The 22281-nt window shown below is 43.3% G+C and overlaps 1 protein-coding gene across 6 annotated transcripts in view; it reads right to left on the bottom strand.

Annotated features, from left to right (window-relative positions):
- LOC132829077 (cystinosin-like) overlaps positions 1 to 22281 on the bottom strand; it is a 72558-nt gene that overhangs the window by 28229 nt on the left and 22048 nt on the right. For all 6 annotated transcript variants that reach the window (XR_009646199.1, XM_060846378.1, XM_060846377.1 and 3 more), the window contains 2 exons: positions 15032 to 15141; positions 2012 to 2149 (listed from right to left, as the gene is read on the bottom strand). Coding sequence is in view for 5 of the 6 variants with exons in the window: in XM_060846378.1 (XP_060702361.1) it covers positions 2012 to 2149; positions 15032 to 15141 (248 nt within the window). In the remaining variant the exon portion in view is untranslated. The remainder of the gene's footprint in view (positions 1 to 2011; positions 2150 to 15031; positions 15142 to 22281) is intronic.

The raw sequence follows: 22281 nt of genomic DNA, 5'->3' as shown, positions 1-22281 counted from the left end.
ATGTTCCCTTAGACATTAGCTTATGTGTTTCTGCTCCAATAGCAACAAGCTAGAGGTTTCATCTAAGAACTTAGCCAGGTCTTTGGGCCTAATTTCCAGGTTGCTTTCACATCATGTCTCCCCCTCAAAATCCTCTGTGGGGACACATTACCCAGATGCATTTTGAAGATTATTCTCCCTCACTTCTCCTGCTCTTCAATCTGTCTAAGTGACCCGGAAGCATCTTCTGAGACAAATAGAAGATTATCATCTGCAAGTCATAACTCATCCTGACTTGAAACTACATTACCGTTTGATCTCTTTAGATCAAAAACTGAACAACTCTTTCGAACAGCACTGTGGGCATACCTACACACCATGGACAAAAACACTACCACATCGTCTTAGACAGTTCTGATAGAAGTCTTGGTTTAAGAGATACTATCAAAGTAGCTCATATCCTTCAAAGGGTAAACTTCATTAAGAATTGTAACTATCTAAACTGTTTTTTTCCTGTATAAGAATGAACACTGGCCAGATTAGGACATTTGAAATTTCCTGACTCCAAAGATCGCAGACATGACAAATTCCAAATCTATCAATGTAATCACGACCACGGTAAACTATTTCACACCTTTTACTCAACCCTACCTAATTATGTCCAAGAATATAAGGAGGTTTGAAATAGCACAAAAACCCCAGTGCATTTCAAAATGCTTGAACCAATTTTTCATAGATACACAAAGTGATCTAACAAATTGAAGACACCAAAGTATAAAATTCTAAGACTCAATTATAGAACTTTAATTTCCATACAAGCTATTAGTCTGACATTCATCTGTGGCCATCCACTTGTGAGGATCCTTATCCCATGGAAAGGGGTCAAAGCCCAATGCTGTAAATTTGATCTTTAATGGCCTGAGCAGCAAGTAATTGCATTGTTGTTGTTGAGTGAAAATGGGACTGCCAGAAAAAACAATTCATTAATTTACAGAATGCAGAGTTTTATTATCATGTAACTTTGAACAGGTCAATATTTCCACTTTAAACCAAAAAAAAAATTTGGAAATATACTACTACAAGCTATATGGCAAATGAGTAGGACAGAATATTTTAATGGCCTTGGCAGCATTAAATTAGCATCTCTGAATCTACTGCAGTGGGGTATTTCAACAAGTACCCAATTCAGGAGCTTGATCTTTTACTTTGGAAATGTGCGCAACAATGGAGCATAGACAACAAATTTGGTGAACAGTCTAATCTCATTGAGATATAAGAAATAAACAGAAAAGATTGAAAAAGATGAAGTAGATTCAAATTGGAGAGATAAATTATGAGGAGAAACTTGAGAGAAAAGAAAAAAAAGTTGAAAGTATTATGTCTTTAATTTTTATAATTTTTAAATCAACCTGTGATGTTGCACCTCCATGACCATCTCATTCTGAGGTGGGAATTTGAACCCAGACCCCTGACTCTGGGGCAGGACACTACCACTACTCCGCAAGGCCCTTTTACATTTTTTGTGACACGGAGTCAGAGAAATTGGTTGGTAGTCAATAAGCTTGATCACATCCATTGATTACTAGTTTTAACATGATCTCTTTTTGGTCAATTGATGTATCAATGCAGCAGCCTCACAGAAACCATGAAGGAGTTAAGTGGGAGATGCCATTTTTGTGAAGCTAACGGCTGGAACCACCCAGTAACTCGCGGCTATTTGCAATTCACAATCTCAACGTCTCTTTTCCGACGAAGAATTCTTGAGCAATTTGACCATTATCATGAACAAGCATTATTCATGCTCCACTAATTTTGCAGCAGATTCTAGTTCTGGTTTTTATTATTACATCAAGTTTCAAAGACCACTGCAAAGAAAATTACCTGCATGGAACTCCAGGTAGGCAGCTCTTGAATTTTCATAAACAGCAACTGAACATCTTTCAGAATGCAGCAGCATTTAAACTTTTTGTTCACATCCACAGGACTTTTATGTTGCTACGAACTCCTCACATTTGCTACATGCACCATTTACCTTTTACGTCGCCAGTTTTCGATCACTTGAGGGTAGAAGGAGATAGACCAGGCGAAGAAGTAAATCCAACCAATCAGCTGACACACGATTCTCAGGACGTTACTCTGCACCACCAGGAAGTGAATTCTTGCCAGAATTCTACAAAAACAAGGTGTTACAGTCTGATACACAAGTGACAATCACAAAGACAAAAAGTAGAATGTATGCATCACGCAGTGTCAATCCTTTCAAGATGCTTCAGGTGTAGGGGAAAAACAAAATGTCAAGTGATCAAAAGTTTACTCAGAACAGGGGAGCTGAAAATGTGTTGCTGGAAAAGCACAGCAGGTCAGGCAGCATCCAAGGAGCAGGAGAATCGACGTTTTGAGCATGAGCCCTTCTTCAGGAAGGTCTCCTTGGATGCTGCCTGACCTGCTGTGTTTTTCCAGCAACACATTTTCAGCTCCAATCTCCAGCATCTGCAGTCCTCACTTTCTCCTCAGAACAGGGGAGGTTTTGAAAGGGAAAGACTTGGTGGCGAAGGAGCTGCAAAGACAGGACTTAGTAAGGAGGACTCCAAGCTTCAGGTGGAGATGTTTGATGATACAACCAAATGAAAGGAAGGAGGGATGGCTAAGTGGCCAGATTCAGGAACAGAATCCAGTTGAATTTGTAGTACGAGGGGGTGGTTACAGATTAAGGGAGACACAAGACCATAAAAGGAATTTAAACACAAGAATGAAATAAAGGCTTATACTTGTTCTCAATGTTTAGATAACTGGACAGAAAGAATCCTTTGAGCTTTACTAGTCATCGCATGACAGTCAGGAAATGCATGGAGTCTTGTTTCTATTTATTTGAAACATTTGATTTAAAAATTGACCAGCTCCATTTGATACTCGTCTCTCAATACTTCTTTTAAAGTTCAGTCTGAAGAGATCCCTTTGTCTCAATGAACTGATGCTTCACTGGTGTGTTAGTTCATTATCCACCTGGCTAATAGGTTGTGCTTAGAAATTCACTTGTCTCTCTGGTGATCTGAAACATTCCATCTGTTGAATATTCCAGATACTTCAAGAGGATGAAAGGCTGTTGTTGTACAGCAGCAGTGCCCTATCTCTGGGTCAGAAATCCCACCTCTCTAGAGGCATATTATAACATGTCTGAACAGGACAATGTTGATGGACGGGCATGTGATTTGCTCCATGGGAGGGACAGTACAGACATTATTGGCTGACTAGCCTCCTTCTGTGCTGTAATGTTGCTGTGTGGCAATGATTCTAAATATTAAAAAATGATAAACCTCTGCTTCTTGGTATTGTTAATTCTACAATTCAAATTGAAATCAGGCTTAGTTACAGATTTAAATCGTAACCAGATCATTTATCATTTGCCTGAAAATCAACACTGTTATTGACAATTTGCAGGTCTGGAAAAATGTCCATATTCCAACCCAAAGCAGCTCTACTTGGGAATCCGATTCATCTGTTCAATCTGCCTTGTTCAAGATTATCTGCAATTACCAATAAACTCTAAATCATCGCCAACTGTGACTGAGGAGATAAACCCATTACTACCTCTGATTTCCAGCCTTCCCGCTGCCTAATTTTAGAAGGGCCTTTCTCACCCCGCAATATACAGTATGAGTGAGTGAGCAGTGCTATCTTCAGAAAATTTACTTTTAAAATACACTTTGAGGACTCCCTGACATGACTTTTGCCATGAATCATTTGCAACCCAGGTGCTGCACCTGTGATTAAGAAGAGTTATCCCGATGTAAATTTCTGGGAAGGTTTAAAGGCATCTAGCCCAAGTTTACAATAGTGGGGACAGTTACTGGAGTCATCCACACACCTGAAGTTTGAAAATCTTGGGTAAGTGGAGTAGAGTTAAATAGCTTTTTATTTGTCATTTCGACCACATACAACTGATACTGTAAAAACAAGACAGCATTCCTCTGGTATTGCAGAGACAGGTTTAAATGAGTATATAGATGAACTTTGGCAGTATGCAGTGACAGAGATATTATGATAATAGGATTTTCCTTTGAATCATTGCCACAGAGGCTGGGGAGGCCAGGTCATTGAGTACATTTAAAAACAGAGATAGATAAGTTCTTGATTGCCAAGGGATCAAAGGTTACAGAAAGAAAGCAGGAAAACAGGATTGAAAAATCCATCAGCCATGATTGAATGGGCTGAATGGCCTAATTTCTGGTCCTGTGTGTGTTATGATCTGATGGTCTTACGCTAGAAGGTTGGTGCCTGTACAGTTCAGAACTTGGAGCACTGCAGCCTTACCCATGTGTATATATTGTTGATAAATGTCATTTAACAAGTATCCTAGAAGGCTGGCTTGAGCTTGTAGGAAAAAGAGAACTCAGACTAAAACATAATGGCAGCAGGGGAGATACCACGAAGGCATTTGGTGTTTGTTTCTCAGGGGAATCTGAACAGCTAATGGACAGAGCTGAAGAACTATGAAGTAACAATCCCAGCCCTTTGATGCAGGCAGTCAAACACAAATTAGCAGAATAGTTCATTTAGCTGCAAAAGCCTGCTCTATATTCAACAGGATCACCTTCCATCTCAAATGCTGTATATTTCTACTCTCACTCCATTGTCCTTAATGACTTTAAAACCTGAAACCAAATCGCTCGCCTTCTGAAAATATTCAGTGATTTGGGGTGCACAACCTTCAGTGGTAAATTCCACAAATTCACAACTTCATCTCAGTCTAAATGGTCTACCCTGTATCCTGAGACCGTGACCCCTGGTTCTAGACTCCCGAGTTACAGAAAGCATCCTTCCCACATTTAGTCCATCCAGTTATTTGAAACATATAACGTTCTATTCAATCCCAATCATTCATCTAAACTGTAGTGAATGCAGACCCAGTTGAACAAATCTCTCTGCTTAAGAGGGTCCTGCCATTCCTAGTATCAACCTAGTGAATCTCTGCTGCACTCAGATTGCAAATACATCCTCCCTCCCTTTTCTATTCCACTAATCATATCCTTAAAAACCTCCAATAGATTTGTTAAGCTTGATTTGCCTTTTATAAATTCATGTTGGCTTGTCCAATCCTGTTAACATTTTCCACATGTGGAAGGGAGTTATGGAAGACACTTGCCCATATACAACTGTCCCAGGTCTCCATATGAAGTGGGGACAGTCCCAGCTCAGTACTTCCTTATACACAGTGGGGGATGAGGATATCATCAGCAAAGTGTTGATAAAGCAGATTTTCATTCAATGTTTATGTTAGTCCCAAACAGAACATTGCCCATTTCATCCACAAGTTCCAAGGAGCAGGGGAATTGGCAGACTCCTTTATTAATGATTTATATTGTTTGGCCAGTCCACTCATGACATGTTGAAGCTTATTCCAGGTACAACATTAATAGAGTTCTCAATAACAAACTGATTTTTAGTAACCTAAAGATGACTCAAAATCCAGGCACACAGATCAGTATACTTGGCAGGCTTACGGAATGTGGATTCTAATGAATTCTGCAATACCATAAGCTACAGCAAATGAGGGATTAAAAACAGCAAATAATGTTTGCAGAACATCTTTTTGTTTGTACCCAGAAACAACGCAGCAAAAAGCTTCAATGCTGAGGAATCAATTGAAATTTATAACTAATGGACATTTGTTGGAGTGTTGATCACTGGTTGGCACATCATTGATGGGCAAGTAAAGAGGCCAGAGACCATGATGAGAATGTTCACCCTGAAACAAAGAAAAGCAATAGCGAGAATTTGAGACTAACACTCGTGGAAGGAGCTTCGGATCATGGGCCTGTCGACAGAACAGAGAACTTGGAAGCCAAGACTGGTTACCACATGTCTTAATGGGTGGTACTGTATACAAGTTGTAAGTACATTTCTTGTTATTTATTTATTAATGTGACAGGAAAATACATTTAATTCTTGGACAACTGGCCCATCTCTCATTGGTTGTGCAAGTTAAGAGTCAGAAAGGGATAGCGCAACAGGCTGAGAGAAGATCGTGAAATTGAGATGTTATTTGATATAACTCTCAGGCTTGATCTAAGTCTATCAATTGTCTTGTCCAAAGAGGTCTGTGCTGAACACCTGCAAAGTCAGAGAAAAGGTAAGTATTGTCATTTTGAAGTGCTGCATTCATAATGCAGGGCAATAGGATTGTACAACAGAAGACTGCCAATACTTTAACAGTGACAGATTTGTCACTTTCTGAACTTTGAAAAGTAAGATCACTTTTTAAGAAGTAAGCCAAGTAAAAGAAAGATCACTTCCAGAACAAAGATGAATCCAATAACTGGACAAGAGGAAGATGACATGGAAATTGTCTAAATAGATATGGTTAACCCTACAGATGATGATTTGGACCAAGATTATTGGTCTGTAACCTTAAAATTCAAGAATTTTGATTTTTTCTCCCCCCATGATTCAGGAATAATTACTATGCTGCCCATCAACTTAGACTGGCCGCAAACTGTTTAGCTTTGTATCTTGATTTTTTTAAAAAAGTAGTCAGAGTCTAGGAGGCCACAACCTTTGAGTTTTGAAAGATTTTAAGGAGCCTAGCTTTTCCACGTATGTGATCAGCTTTACATGAGTCTGCCAGTCATGTTGGGTGTGGGGGATGTTCTTTCAGTGCAACAATATCTGGGACATTTCCACATTTCCATTTCAGCTACTAAACAGCACAGTCCCCACTCCACTCTACATTTCAAATAACCAGATTAGGATGAACTTTTGAGATCCCCTGTGCATTACAAACTTGCTTTTTTAGGATAGTGGAAAGAGAAAAGTGGTAATCGGGTTGGAAATACATTCTGTTAAACAGGAATGCTTTTAGTTAAATGTTTCAGACTATGAATGTTAAAAAACTCCAGTTAACAACTTTGGAAATTAAAGAAGTACTTGGAGGGAGACAGTTAAATGATTATGCAAATTAGCCTGCGGGGTAAGCTGTGAATACCTGTAACCTTAGTAGTCATGTGATAGGACTTGGTGGAAGATTGGAGCCTACATTGCTCAGAGCATGGAGTACTGCAGCCTTACCATCATGCACACCTTTGTTAATTAATGTGGTTTAATAGAAAGCCTAGAAGTTAAGCCTGAACTTATAAGAACAGAAGAACCCAAACTAAAACATTACCAAAAGACCATAAAATGGTCAGATTTAGGACATTCAGCTCACCAAGTCTTATCCACCATCCAATGTTGGCTGATGTTTCTCAATCCATTCTCTACCATTTCCCATAACCCTTAATCCTCTAACTAATCAAGAATCTCTGTCTTAAATACACTCAATGACTTGGGCTTCCACAGCCTTCTGTGGCATTGAGTTTCACAGATTTACTATCTGGCTGAAGAAATTCCTCATCTCAGTACTGAAGAGTCATCCTTTCACTCAGAGGGTGCACCTTTGGGTCCTACTAATGGGAAACACTTCTCCATATCTGCTGGATCCGGCCTCGGAATTTTGCAAATTTCAATGATAGCACCCGCCATCTTTCTAAACTCCATCGAATATAGACCCATAGTTTTTACTACTTCTCACATGACAAGGCTCAAGATCATTCTTGTAAATCTCCTCTGGGCCCTCTCCAACACCAGCACACTCCTATTTAGATAAAGGGCCCAAAACAGCTCAGTATTCTAAATGTAGTCTGATCAGTCTCATTTAGCTTCAGCAGTACAGAGTCCCGATAGTGTGGAAACAGGCCATTTGGCACAAGTCCATACCCACCCTTCCAAGAGTAACCCACCCAGACCCGATTTCTCTACATTTGCCCTTGACTAATGCACCTAATCTACACATCCCTGAACACTATGGGCAATTTAGCATGGCCAGTTCACCGAAACTGCACATCTTTGGATTGTGGGAGAAAACCCAGGCAGACACAGGTCCCTTCGCCTTCGCCCACCTCCAACACACTGCATCCACCTGGACACCCTGCGCTGGCCTATTACCTGCCCTCGACCTCTTCATTTCTAACTGCCGCTGGGACATGAACCACCTCAATCTGTCTACCCCCTCCCCCACTCCAACCTCTCACCCTCACAACGGCAGCCCTCCAATCCCTCTGCTCCAATCCCAACCTCACCATCAAGCCAGCGGATAAAGGGGATGCAGCGGTAGTCTGGCGCATTGATCTCTACACCGCTGAAGCCAAATACCAACTCGGGGACACCTCTTCCTACTGCCCCCTTGACCATGACCCCACACCCCATCACCAAACCATCATCTCCCAGACTATACAGAACCTCATCACCTCAGGAGATCTCCCACCCACAGCTTCCAATCTCACGGTCTGGGAACCCCATACTGCCCGGTTCTACCTCCTTCCCAAGATCCACAAGCCTGACCACCCTGGCCGACCCATTGTCTCAGCATGCTCCTGCCCCACTGAACTCATCTCGACCTACCTCAACACTGTCCTATCCCCCCAGTCCAGGAACTCCCCACACAAGTTCGAGACACCACCCGCGCCCTCCACCTCCTCCAAGACTTCCGTTTCCCCGGCCCCGAACGCCTCATCTTCACCATGGATATCCAATCCCTCTACACCTCCATCCGCCATGACCAGGGCCTCCAAGCCCTCCGTTTTTTCCTTTCCAGATGTCCCCAACAGTACCCTTCCACCGACACTCTCATTCGTTTGGCCGAACTGGTCCTCACCCTTAACAATTTCTCCTTTGAATCCTCCCACTTCCTCCAGACCAAAGGGGTAGCCATGGGCACACGTATGGGCCCCAGCTATGCCTGTCTCTTTGTTGGCTACGTAGAACAGTTGATCTTCCGTAATTACACCGGCACCACTCAACACCTCTTCCTCCGCTACACTGATGACTGCATTGGCGCCACCTCGTGCTCCCACGAGGAGGTTGAGCAATTCATCAACTTCAACACATTCCACCCTGACCTTAAATTTACCTGGACCATCTCTGACACCTCCCTCCCCTTCCTGGACCTCTCCATCTCCATTAATGATGACTGACTTGACACTGACATTTTTTACAAACCCACTAACTCTCACAGCTACCTGGATCACACCTCTTCCCACCCTACCTCTTGCAAAAATGCCATCCCGTATTCCCAATTCCTCCGCCTCCGTCGTATCTGCTCCCAGGAGGACCAGTTCCACCACAGAACACACCAGATGGCCTCCTTCTTTAGAGACGCAATTTCCCTTCCCACGTGGTTAAAGATATCCTCCAACACATCTCGTCCACATCCCGCACTTTCGCCCTCAGACCCCACTCCTCCAACCGTAAAAAGGACAGAACGCCCCTGCTGCTCACCTTCCACCCTACCAACCTTCGCATAAACCAAATCATCCACCGACATTTCCGCCACCTCCAAAAAGATCCCACCACCAGGGATATATTTCCCTCCCCACCCCTTTCCGCCTTCCGCAAAGACCGTTCCCTTCATGATTACCTGGCCAGGTCCACGCCCCCTCCTACAACCCATCCTCCCATCCTGGCACTTTCCCCTGCTACAGCAGGAACTGTAAAACCTGTGCCCACACCTCCTCCCTCACCTCTATCCAAGGCCCAAAAGGAGCCTTCCACATCCATCAAAGTTTTACCTGCACATACACTAATATCAATTATTGTATCCGTTGCTCCCAATGCGGTCTCCTCTACATTGGGGAGACTGGGCGCCTTCTAGCAGAGCGCTTTCGGGAACATCTCCGGGACACCCGCACCAATCAACCACACCGCCCCGTGGCCCAATATTTCAACTCCCCCCTCCCACTCTGCCGAGGACATGGAGGTCCTGGGCCTCCTTCACTGCCGCTCCCTCACCACCAGATGCCTGGAGGAAGAACGCCTCATCTTCTGCCTCGGAACACTTCAATCCCAGGGCATCAATGTGGACTTCCAACAGTTTCCTCATTTCCCCTTCCCCCACCTCACCCTAGTTCCAAATTTCCAGCTCAGCACTCTCCCCATGACTTGTCTGGACTTGTCCTACCTGCCTATCTCCTTTTCCACCTATCCACTCCACCCTCTCCTCCCTGACCTATCACCTTCATCCCCTCCCCCCACTCACCCATTGTACTCTGTGCTACTTTCTCCCCACCCCCCACCAGCTTCTCTCTCCACGCTTCAGGATCACTGCCTTTATTCCTGATGAAGGGCTTTTGCCCGAAACGTCGATTTCACTGCTCCTTGAATGCTGCCTGAACTGCTGTGCCCTTCCAGCACCACTAATCCAGAAACAGGTCAAATGTGCCAACTCCATACAGATAGTCGCCAGAGGCTAAAATCGAACCCAGGTTCCTGGTGCTATGAGGCAGCAGAGCTAACCACTTAGCCAACGTAATATCCATACATTCTAGGCTGCTTGAAATGAATGCTAACATTGCGTTTGGCTTCCTGGATCCCAATGGCAAATGTTTGAGTGTTCACTATAGAGTCAACCTGATGTCAACAATAATGCAAGTCTTCCTCATGACAAATTCACATCATGGTGTTGACAGTTAAAACCCAAGTCATAGCCTATTACCGTTTTGACTTGAATTATTCCACCTTTCAAATTCACATTTGTGCACAATGGGCATATTAGCTCCTGGTCTGTCAGCATTTCAAACATAATTTTCCCTTTGGTAAAATTTCTCCAGAGCCTTACTCATTTTCATAACTTGCTTCAGCCCAACAACTCCCAGTTGTCCATATCCTGACTTCTTATGCCCCACAAATAGTGTCATGACTTCAGGTGCCTCAGCCCTAAACTCTAACTCCTTTCTTAAACATCTCTGCCTCTATTTAAAAGGTGTGCCGAAAACTACCCTCTGATCAAACTTTACTTTTATCCTGCCTCAGTATCTCCTATTGTTAAGTGTCAAACATTGAGAAAATCCTCCTGAACATTTTGGTAGAGCAAATCAGGGCAGGACTTATACACTTAATGGTAAGGTCCTGGGCAGTACTGCTGAACAAGGAGACCTTTGAGTGCAGGTTCATTGTTTCTTGGAAGTGGAGCCACAGGTAGACAGGGTAGTGGAAGTGGCATCTGGTACACATTCCTTTATTGGTCAGTGCATTAAGTATAGGAGTTGGGAGGTCATGTGGCTGTACAGGACATTGGTTAGGCCACTTTTAGAATAAGTCAAAAATCACACGACACTGGGTTATACTTAAACAGGTTTATTTGAAACCGCTTGCAGCTTCACAAACCTGTTGGCACTGTCCGCATGACTTGTCCAGACTTGTTCTACCTGCCTATCTCCTTTTCCACCTATCCACTCCACCCTCTCCTTCCTGACCTATCACCTTCATCCCCTCCCCCACTCACCCATTGTACTCTATGCTACTTTCTCCCCACCCCCACCCTCCTCTAGCTTATCTCTCCACACTTCAGGCTCACTGCCTTTATTCCTGATGAAGGGCTTTTGCCCGAAACATCGATTTTGCTGCACTTTGGATGCTGCCTGAACTGCTGTGCTCTTCCAGCACCACTAATCCAGACTATAATCCAGTGTCATGTGATTTTTGACTTTGTCCACCCCAGTCCAACCAGCACCTCCTCATAACTTCTAGAATACTGCATTCAATTCGTGTTGCTATAGATATTGTTAGACTTCAAACAGAGTTCAGAAACGATTTACAAGGATCTTGCCAGGGCTAGAGGGTTTGAGCCATAGGGAAAGGCTGAATATACCGGGGTTATTTTCCCTGGAGGGTTGGGGTTTGAGGAGTGACCTTATAGAGGTTTATAAAATCATGAGGGGCATGGATAGGGTAAATAGACAAGGTCCTTTCCCCAGGGTAGGGGAGTCCAAAACTAGAGGTCAAAGGTTTGGTAAGAGGGAAAAATTTAAGAGATTGTGGTGGGCAAGATGCTGGAGGGAATCCGGAGGGACAGGATGTACACGTATTTGCAAAGGTAAGGACTGATTAGGGATGGTCAACATGGCTTTGTGCGTGGGAAATCATGTCCCACAAACTTGATTGAGTTTTTTTGAAGTAGTAACAAAGAAGATTGATGAGGACAGAGCAGTAGATGTGATCTATATGGACTTCAGTAAGGCGTTCGACAAGGTTCCCCATGGGAGACTGATTAGCAAGGTTAGATCTCATGGAATACAGGGAGAACTAGCCATTTGGATACAGAGCTGGCTCAAAGATAGAAGACAGAGGGTGGTGGTGGAGGGTTGTTTTTCAGACTGGAGGCCTGTGACCTGTGGAGTGCCGCAAGGATCTGTGCTGGGCCCTCTACTTTTTGTCATTTTGGATGTGAGCATAAGAGGTACAGTTAGTAAGTTTGCAGATGACACCAAAATTGGAGGTGTAGTGGACAGCGAAAAGGGTTACCTCAGATTACAACAGGATCTGGACCAGATGGGCCAATGGGCTGAGAAGTGGCAGATGGAGTTTAATTCAGATAAATATGAGATGCTGCATTTTGGGAAAGCAAATCTTAGCAGGACCAATACACTTAATGGTAAAGCCCTAGGAAGTGTTGCTGAACAAAGAGACTTGGAGTGCAGGTTCATAGTTCCTTGAAAGTGGAGTCGCAGGTAGATAGGATAGTGAAGGCGACATTTGGTATGCTTTCCTTTATTGGTCAGAGTATTGAGTACAGGGGTTGGGAGGTCATGTTACGGCTGTACAGGACATTGGTTAGGCCACTGTTGGAATATTGCGTGCAATTCTGGTCTCCTTCCTATCGGAAAGATGTTGTGAAACTTGAAAGGGTTCAGAAGAGATTTACAAGGATGTTGCCAGGATTGGAGGATCTGAGCTACAGGGAGAGGCTGAACAGGCTGGGGCTGTTTTCCCTGGAGCATAGGAGGCCGAGGGGTGACCTGATAGATGTTTACAAAATTATGAGGGGCATGGATAGGATAGAATAAATAGGCAAAGTCTTTTTCCTGGGGTCAGGGAGTCCAGAACTAGAGGCCATAGGTTTAGGGTGAGAGGGGAAAGATATAAAAGAGACCTAACGGGCAACTTTTTCATGCAGAGGGTAGTACGTGTATGGAATGAGCTGCCAGAGGATGTGGTGGATGCTGGTACAATTGCAACATTTAAGAGGCATTTGGATGGGTATATGAATAGGAAGGGTTTGGAGGGATATAGGCCGAGTGCTGACAGATGGGACTAGATTGGGTTGGGATATCTGGTCGGCATGGACGGGTTGGACCGAAGGGTCTGTTTCCATGTACATCTCTATGACTCTATCTCAGTGGCAATCTTTTCACAGAGGGTGGTGGTGCATATGGAATGAGCTGGCAGAGGAAATGGTGGAGGCTGGTACAATTACAACATTTAAGAGGCATATGGATCAGTGTATGAATAGAAAGGGTTTAGAGGGATATGGGCCAAATGCTGGCAAATGGGACGAGACTTACTTAGGATATCTGGTCGGCACGGACTAATTGCACGAAAGGATTCGTTTTTTGGTGCTGTATATCTCTGACTCTGGAAACTGCAATCTTCGCTGCATTCCATGGCAAACCCTGACCACTCAGACCAAAGTGTGACAGTTAATTGCACAAATGACAGCTCCATGCTTCTCATGCTGGAGCAACCGGCCCCTTTCCCATGGTTGTTTCTTGCAGCCTCGTCCTGATATACGCAAGATGAAAAGCTTCAACCTCTTGTCTCCTTTCAACAATCGGTCCATGGGTTCTAACTAATTCTTTACTACCTCATCACTGTGCCTCTTCCTTTCGTCTTGCCCCCCCCCAATGAATGCAATACAAGCAATACGTTAGTGAACTTAGCACACATGCTTAGTGCTCTGGGCAATGTCCGATGGTTCAACTAAATGTTACTCTAAACAAATTACAAATACCTTGTCAGATCTTCAATTACAGATTACAGTAAACCTGCAACATAGTGATAATGGGGGACTTTAAGCATCCTAACATTGACAGGAATAGCAACAGTATAAACAGCAAAAAGTGTCTTCAGGATAATTCTTTTTGTTCAGTATATTTCTAGTGCAAGGAAAGATCGTCAGATGCAGTTTTCGGAAATAAAGTGGGTCACGTGGATCGAGTGCCAGAATTGGAGTTTTTCAAGAGCAGTATTCATAGTTTTGTATTTTTGAGATGGAAAAGAAAAAACAGCAATTTATGGTGAAACAAAAAGAGAGAGAGAAGTTAATTGGACGATCAGTGCAATTTGTCCCAGTTAAATTGGAATTTGGATTGTCTATTAAAAGATAACAAGACAACCAGCTGTCTTTAAAGTGGACACAAAGGAACATATTTCAACTCAAACAAAGGAGAAAGGCATGGCTACAAAACCAGAGCACCTTGAATGGGGAGACAGATGCATGGGCTGAAACAGGAAAATAAAGGGAGTACGATACGTGCAAAGATATCTGAAATGCATTATTTGATAGGAACAATATTAAAGGGAATGCTGCAAATCAAGTGTCCTGGGGCATATATATACAAATTGTTGAATGTAGGATTGGTCAACAAAGTGTTTGGAAAACCATGTGGGATGCTGGGCTATATAAATAGGAGCAACAAAATAGGAGCAACAAAACACAAAAGTTAGAAAGTTATGATAAATTTTTAGAAACCACTGATTGTGTTTCAACTGGTACAGTTGGTCCTCATCTTTGGCAAGGATATGAAGGCTTTGGAGAGGGTGCAAAAGAGATTTCAGATTGGCTTCAAGCTTGAAGGATGCCGGTTACATGGATAGGTTAGAGAAGCCTTTCATCATATGGAAAAAAATGGTTCCAAGATTTAATAGAGATGTACAGAATCATGACAGATTGAGATACTGAAAACTCAAGATCCAAAGGACACAGATTTAAGATGCACGACAAGAGAAAGGGCACTGACATGAGCAAAATCCTTTCTGGAAGCAGCGAGTTGTTAGAATCTGGAATACGTCTGGTCAAGAGTGTAGTGGAGGCAGTCTCAATTATGGCTTTCAAAAGGCAATTACATCAAAAGCTGATGAGAAAATGCTGCCAAAAAAAAAAAAAGCAGCAATAGAATAGGTCAGCTAAATGGCTCTTCTGTAAAGCTGTCCCAGGCTGGATGGACACCAAATATCTACCCACCTGGTCACATTGCTGGTGCAGTTGTTTTCAAGGTACACAGTGGTCTGACCAACCTCAACGCCTCTGACTGGTAAAACTGTTGATTTCACTGAGTGAGAAGGTAATGTAATCTGTTAGAAGAAAACATATGAAATTAACATTTCTAATGTGCAAAGCAACATAGAAGGGGATCAATCAGAAGTGTGTGGTGGGCACAAAGTATTTCTGATTAGAAAATAATAAAACCGAGTCTACTGTAACAAAACAACCAGACCTGTTAATAAGATGAACTCTTTGGAGGCTCCATGGGCACCCAAAGCCAAGTGACAAGGACAAACTGGGTTCTTGACAAGGCAAGCTTGCCTTCAGCCAGAAGCTTAGGGGTGCTGCTCAACTGTTTCTATACTGTAGATAATTGTTGTAGAATAAGGAACAACTTTACATTAATTTTCCAAATAAACAGTGACTGGATTAAAACAGAAAATGCCAGAGAAACTCAGCAAGTCTGGCAGCTTCTGTGGAGAAAGGCAGTCAATAATTTGGAGGAAGAGTAAGGGGGAGAACTGCAGTTAGGCAAACAAATGAACGGTAGTAAGAAAAGCTGCTAATGCGGACCGTTACTGGTCTTGTAATGACTCCTGTAAAGACTCCATTTCATTCTCCAAGTTTCTCTGTCACATCTGTTCTGATTCCACACTCCACAGGGAGGGCCTCAAATGTCCACTTTTTTTGTCTAGAGGATTCCACCACCCTGGTTGACAGTACCTTCACCGTGTTGGCCCATCTCCTACACTTCTGCCCTCAGCCCTCTCTTCTCTTCCACAACACTGATAGTGTCTCCCTAGACCTTATTTTCCTTCTCACTAGCATCCACAACGAAAAGATCATAAGACCCCACTTCTGTCACCTCTAGCAGGATGCCACATTTTCACCTTCCCTGCCTGGTCAGTTTTCTGCATGGACTGTTGCCTCCAGTACACTCCTGCCCCACCCCGCACCCCCAAGGCATCTTCCTATGCAATCACAGAAGATGTAACTCCTGCCCATTTATTTCCTCACACCTCACTGTCCAAGGCCCCAGACACACCTTCCAAGTGAAGCAGCGATTTACTCAATCTAGTTTACTGTATTCACTACAATGCGGCCCTCTCTACACTGAGCAGACAAAATGTAGACTCAGCGGTTGCTTTGTGAAACACTTGCAATGTGTCCACAAGAATGACTCAGTTTCTGGTTGCCTGCCACTTCAACACATCACCATGCTCCCTCAGCAACATTCCTGTCTTGGGCCTGCTGCAGTGCTCCAGCAAAGCTCAGTGCAAGCTGGAAGAACAGCAACTCATTTTCTGCCTGGGAATCCAGCGAACTTCAGGATTCAATATCAAGTTTAATCATTTTAGGGCCTAAGCACCTTCGTCCATGTCCTTTATCCAATCCCACATCTGGCCAATCACTTATGGTCCCCATTATTGGCTTTCCTTTCTCCCTGGCATACCACCTGTTGCTCTCCATCTCTCCACTTATCCGATCACTCCTTTCCTCTCCCTCATGTTGTATTGCACATACATCAAAGGGTAAAAGGATAACAAGCAAAACAGTAGGACTGATTAAGGACAACAGCGGTAACTGTGTATGGAGCAAGAGGATTCAGGGAGGATTATAAATGAACACAGATTCTAAATGGGTCAGTGTTCACAAGTGAAACAGATGATATGGATATAGATAGAAATCAGACAAAGTCTGTGATATAATTAAATAAACTAGCACAGAGAGAGAGGAAGTCTGAGTACTCTGACAAGCTTAAATGAAGGCAAATCTGCAGATGCAGATGAAATGTATCCCATGATGTTGTTGAGCATGCCAAGAAAGGAAATAGAGGCGCTTGCAAGAATTCTCAATTCTTCTCTGACCACAAGAGAAATGCTGGAGGATGGCCAATATAACACCAGTATTCGTGGAGGAAGCAAGGAATAAACCAGGAAACTATAGGCCAGTCAGTCCCCACCTTGGTGGTGGGGAAATTATTGGAAGCAATTTTGTGAGACACAACTTACATTCATTTGGAAAGGCAGGGATTAATCAAGGACAATCAGCATGGTTTTATTAAAAGGGAGGTCATATCTGACCAACTTGATTGAAAAATTCAAATAGATGTCCAGGACTGTATGGGAGGGCAATGCTTTTGATGTAGTCTACTTGGGCTTCAGCAAGGCACTTGGTAAGGTTCTGCAGTAGAGACTGACAGCCCAGGAGATCAGAGGAAATCTGATCCACAATTGGCTGAGTGGCAGAAAGCAGTAGGTGATAGTTGTACAGTGTTTTTCTGACTAGTGGGGTCCGACAGCAGTCAGAATGGGGGCTCTTACTGCTCATAGCTTTTTACGAATGATTTAGATTTGAATGGAGGACAGCTGATCAGTAAGTTTATAGACTATTCAAAAATTGATAGGGTGATAAATAGTCAGCACGAGGGCCTTAAGCCACAAGAGGACATTGGGGATGCTCAGTGGAAAAAATGGAATTCAATCCAGATGAGGTGATGTACTTGGTCAGCATAAACAAGGCAAGGAAATACATCGTGAATAGTAGGACTCTGGGAAGCATTGATCAGAGGGACTTTGGTTTTTACAAACACCAGTCCCTTAAGGTACTAGGATGGGTGGATAAAGTGGTTAAGGAGGCACGTGGTATTCTTGCCTTTATTAGTCGAAGCATAGAGTACAATACTAGGAAGTTGTTGTGGTTCTGTTCGCCGAGCTGGGAGTTTTTGTTGCAAACGTTTCGTCCCCTTTCTAGGTGACATCCTCAGTGCTTGGGAGCCTCCTGAGAAGCGCTTCTGTGCCGATTCCTCTGGCATTTATAGTGGTTTGAATCTGCCGCTTCTGGTTGTCAACCGGACGCGGCAGATTCAAACCACTATAAATGCCGGAGGAATCAGCACAGAAGCTCTTCTCAGGAGGCTCCCAAGCACTGAGGATGTCACCTAGAAAGGGGACGAAACGTTTGCAACAAAAACTCCCAGCTTGGTGAACAGAACTACAACAATGAGCACCCGAGCTACAAATCTTCTCCCAAACTTTGAATACTAGGAAGGTTACGATGGAACTGAAAAAAGTGTCGGTTAAGCCACAGTTAGAGTATTGTGTGCAGCTCTGAAATCCACTTTATAGGAGGGATTTTATTACACTGAAGAGGGTACACAGTAGATTAACCAGAATGTTGCCTGCACTGGAGAGTTTAAGATGACAGATTGGACAGCCTGGGATTGTGTACTTTTGAGCAGAGGAGATTGACAGGGGAAACAATGGGATGCATAAATTATGAGGGGCATAGATAGGTAGACAGGAATATACCAAGGATCATAGACATAAGTTGGCGGGGGGGGGGGCTACAAAGGTTTATTAGAGGAGATGTGAGGAGGAACTTCTTCACCTAGAAAGTGGTGAAAATCTGAGACTTGCTGCTCATGAGGCGAGACCTGTACAAACTAGACGGGCTACACTTCGGCAGGACCAAGGTGGATATCCTTGGATGGAGAGTACTTGGTAGTGTGTTTGGGGAGGGTTTAAACTAGTCTGGCAGGAGGATGGGAACCAGAGGAGTAGGGCAGTAGATGTAGAAATTAAGGGAGAAGTAGAAACCAAGACAAACATGGGTAAGAACAAGAACAGGCAAGGAGACACTATTGAAAGGAGCGGGGAGGTGGTCTGGAATGCATGGGTTTTAATGCATGCAGTATAGTAAGCAAGGAAGATGTATGTAGAGCTTTGGTTAGTATTTGGAACTGTTACATTATTGCAATCACAGAAATTGGCTGAAAGAGGGACAGGACTGGCAGCTGAATGTCCCAGGATTCAGATGTTTCAGGTGTGATAGAAGGGCATGTAAAAGGGGTCAGAGAGTTGCATTAATGGTAAAGGAGTATCTCACTGCTGTACTGAGGGAGGATACATCAGAGGAATTGTGCAGCAAGGCAGTATGGGTAAACTCAAATAGGAAATGGTCAAATCACAATGCTGGGTATATACTACAGGCCTCCCAGTAGGACATAGAGGAAAGAGCATGCAGATAGTTTATAGAAAGATGCAAAAATGGCAGGGTTGTTGTGGTGGGTGATTTTAACGTCCTCTATATTGACTGGGACTCATCATGGTAGGGGCTTAGATGGGACAAAATTTTTAAGGAGCATTCAGGAAGGTTTTGTGACAAAGTATGCAAACAGTCCACTCAGGGAAATGGTTATACTGGACCTGGTTTTGGGAAATGAGCCCAGCCAGGTGAGTGAAGTTACAGTGGGGGAGCATTTTGGAAGTTGTGAGCATAATATAGCAAGTTTTAAGGTACTTATGGATAGGGAAAACAGCAGTCCTAATGAGGTGGTGTTAAATTGGGGAAGGCAAACTACATCAGTATTAGGCAGTAAACTGGAGGATTCTGATTGAAGGCAGCTGTTCATGGGCAAATTCACATCAGACATGTGGGAGTATTTAAAGAGTTGATAAGAGTTCAGAGTAGGTACATTCCTGTGTGAATAAAGGAGAGGTATGGTAAGTCACATGAACCTCGGATGACCAGAGATGTTCTGACCTTGGTCAAAAAGATAAAGGCAGCATACGTAGGAGGATGGGAACTGACAAAGCCCTTGAAGTACACAAGGGAAGTAGGAAAGAACTGAAAAACGGAAATAGAAGGTCATTGCAAAGCAGTTAGCAAAACAGGATTAAAGAGAATCTCAAGGCTTTTTACCCATATATAAAAAGCAAAAGGGGAATCAGGGAAAGGGTTGTGCCACTCAAGGACAAAGGAGGGAATCTCAATGTGAAGCCAGAAGAGGTCCTAAATAAATACTTTGTGTCAACATTCACCAAAGAGAAGGCATTGGAGGATGAACATCTCAGGGAAGGGAATGTCAAATTTCTAAGCCAAGCTTCTATTAAAAAAAGAAGAGGAGGTGTTGCAGGTCTTAAAAAGATTGATTAGTACCCGAGTCCTGATGGAACCTGCCCCAATATATTGAGGGAGTCAAGAGAACAAATTGCTGGAGCACTGACAGACATCTTTTTATCCTCTTTGGCCACAGGTGAGCTCCCAGAGGACTACAGAATAGTGAGCGCTGTCACATTGTTTAAAAAGGGCAGCAGGGCGCATCTAGGAAATTACAGGCCCATGAGCCTCATGTCATGGTAAGGAATTTATTGGAAAAGATTCCCAGGGACAAGATCTATATGCATTTAGATGCAAATGGACTGATTAGCAATAGACAGCATAGTTTTGTGTGTGGGAGGTCATGTCTCATTAACTTGATTGAGTTTTTTTTAAAAAGCAGGCATGTGTCAACATGGACTTCAGTAAAGCCTTTGATAACGTCCCTCATGGCAGACTGGTGCAAAAGGTTAAAATTCTTGATATCAGGGATGAGCTGGCAAGAAGGATATAGAACAGTCATAGGAGACAGAAAGTAGCAGTGAAAAGGTGCTTTTCCGAATGGAGGGCTGAGACAAGTGGTGTTCCACAGGGATCACTGCTGGGACCTCTGCTGTTCATGATCCACATAAAAGATGAGAGGAAAACATAGCTAGTCTAATGAGCAAGTTTACGGATGATACAAAGATTGGTGGAGTTGTGGATAGTGAAGAGGATTATCAAAGGATACAGATCAGTTGGAGGCATGGGCAGAAAGTGTCACATGGAGTTTAATCCGGACAAATGTGAGGCGATACATTTTGGAAAGTCAAGTACAGGTAGAAATTATACAGTGAATGGTAACCCCTTAGGAACATTGATATGCAGAGGGATCTGGGTGTACAGGTCCACAGATCACTGAAGGTAGCAGCACAGGAAGATAAAGTTGTAAAAAAAGGCTGAAGGCATACTTGCCTTCATTGGAAGAGGCATTCAGTATGAGGATAGACAAGTTGTACTGCTGCTTTATAGTATTTGCGGGCAGAACTGGCTCGAAGGTAGAAGACAGAGGGTGATGGTGGAATATTGCTGTTCAGACTGGAGGCCTGTGACCAAAATTGGAGGTGCAGTGGACAGTGAAGGAGGTTACCTCAAAGGGCAATGAGATGTTGATCAGATGGGCCAATGGGATGAGATGTGGCAGATAGGAGTTTAATTTAGATAAGTGTGAGTTGTTGCATTTTGGAAAGGCAAATCAGGGCAGGACTTATACACTTAATGGTAAGGTCCTGGAGGGTGTTGCTGAAAAAAAAAGAGACACACCTTGGAATGCAGTTTAATAGTTCCTTGAAAGTGGAGTCACAGATGATAGGATAGTGAAGGCAACATTTGGTATGCTTGCCTTCACTGATCAATGCATCGGGTACAGGAGTTGAAAGGTGATGTTGCGACTGTACAGGACAATGATTAGACAACTTTTGGAATACTGTGTACAGTTCTCGTCTCCCTTCTATAGGAAGGATATTGAGAAACTTGAAAGGGTTCTGAAAAAATTTACAAGGATGTTGCCAGGCTTTGAGGGTTTGAGCAATAGGAGCTATATAGGCTGGGGCAGTTTTCCCTGGAGCATCAGAGGCTGAGGAGTGACCTTATAGAGGTTTATAAAATCAAGAGGCGAGGATAGTGTAAATTCATGACTATTTTTTCCACATGCAAGGTGGGAGTGGAGAGAAGAGTCCAAAACTAGAGGTTTAGGGTGGGAATGGAAAGATTTTAAAAAAGGGTCCTGAAGGGCAATTTTTTCATGTAAAGGATGGTGTGTGTATGGAACAAGCTACCAGAGAAAATGGAGGCTGGTACAATTAAACATTCAAAAGGCATCCGGATAGGCATATAAATAGGAAGGGTTTAGACTGAAATGGGCCAAATGCTGGCTAATGGGACTAGATTTATTTAGGATATCTGGTCAGCATAGATGAGTTGGACCAAAGGGTCTATTTCCATATTGTACATCTCTATGACACTACTTCAGTTAGGCCACACTTGGAACATAGTTTGGCGATCAGAATTATCAGGAGGACGTGGGTGCTTTGGAGGGTACAGAAAATGTTTACCAGGATGTTGTCTGATATGGACGATTTAACCTGAGAAGAAAGGTTGGAGAGACCAGGTTTTCACTGGAACAGGAAGTGGAGGGTCAACCATTAGAAGTTTATAAGATTATGAATTGCATGGGTAGAGTGGAAAGTCTGAAGCTTTATTGCAGGTGGAGGGGTCATTTACCAAGGGAGATAGGTTCAAGGTGTGGGGAAAGTGGGGAAGTGTAGAGTTTAAGAGAGATGTGCAAGGCAAGTTTTGCCACACAGAAG

Source organism: Hemiscyllium ocellatum, chromosome 28, assembly GCF_020745735.1.
Source record: "Hemiscyllium ocellatum isolate sHemOce1 chromosome 28, sHemOce1.pat.X.cur, whole genome shotgun sequence".
Lineage (NCBI taxonomy): Eukaryota > Metazoa > Chordata > Chondrichthyes > Orectolobiformes > Hemiscylliidae > Hemiscyllium > Hemiscyllium ocellatum.
This window is presented reverse-complemented; position numbering and strand designations above follow the sequence as displayed.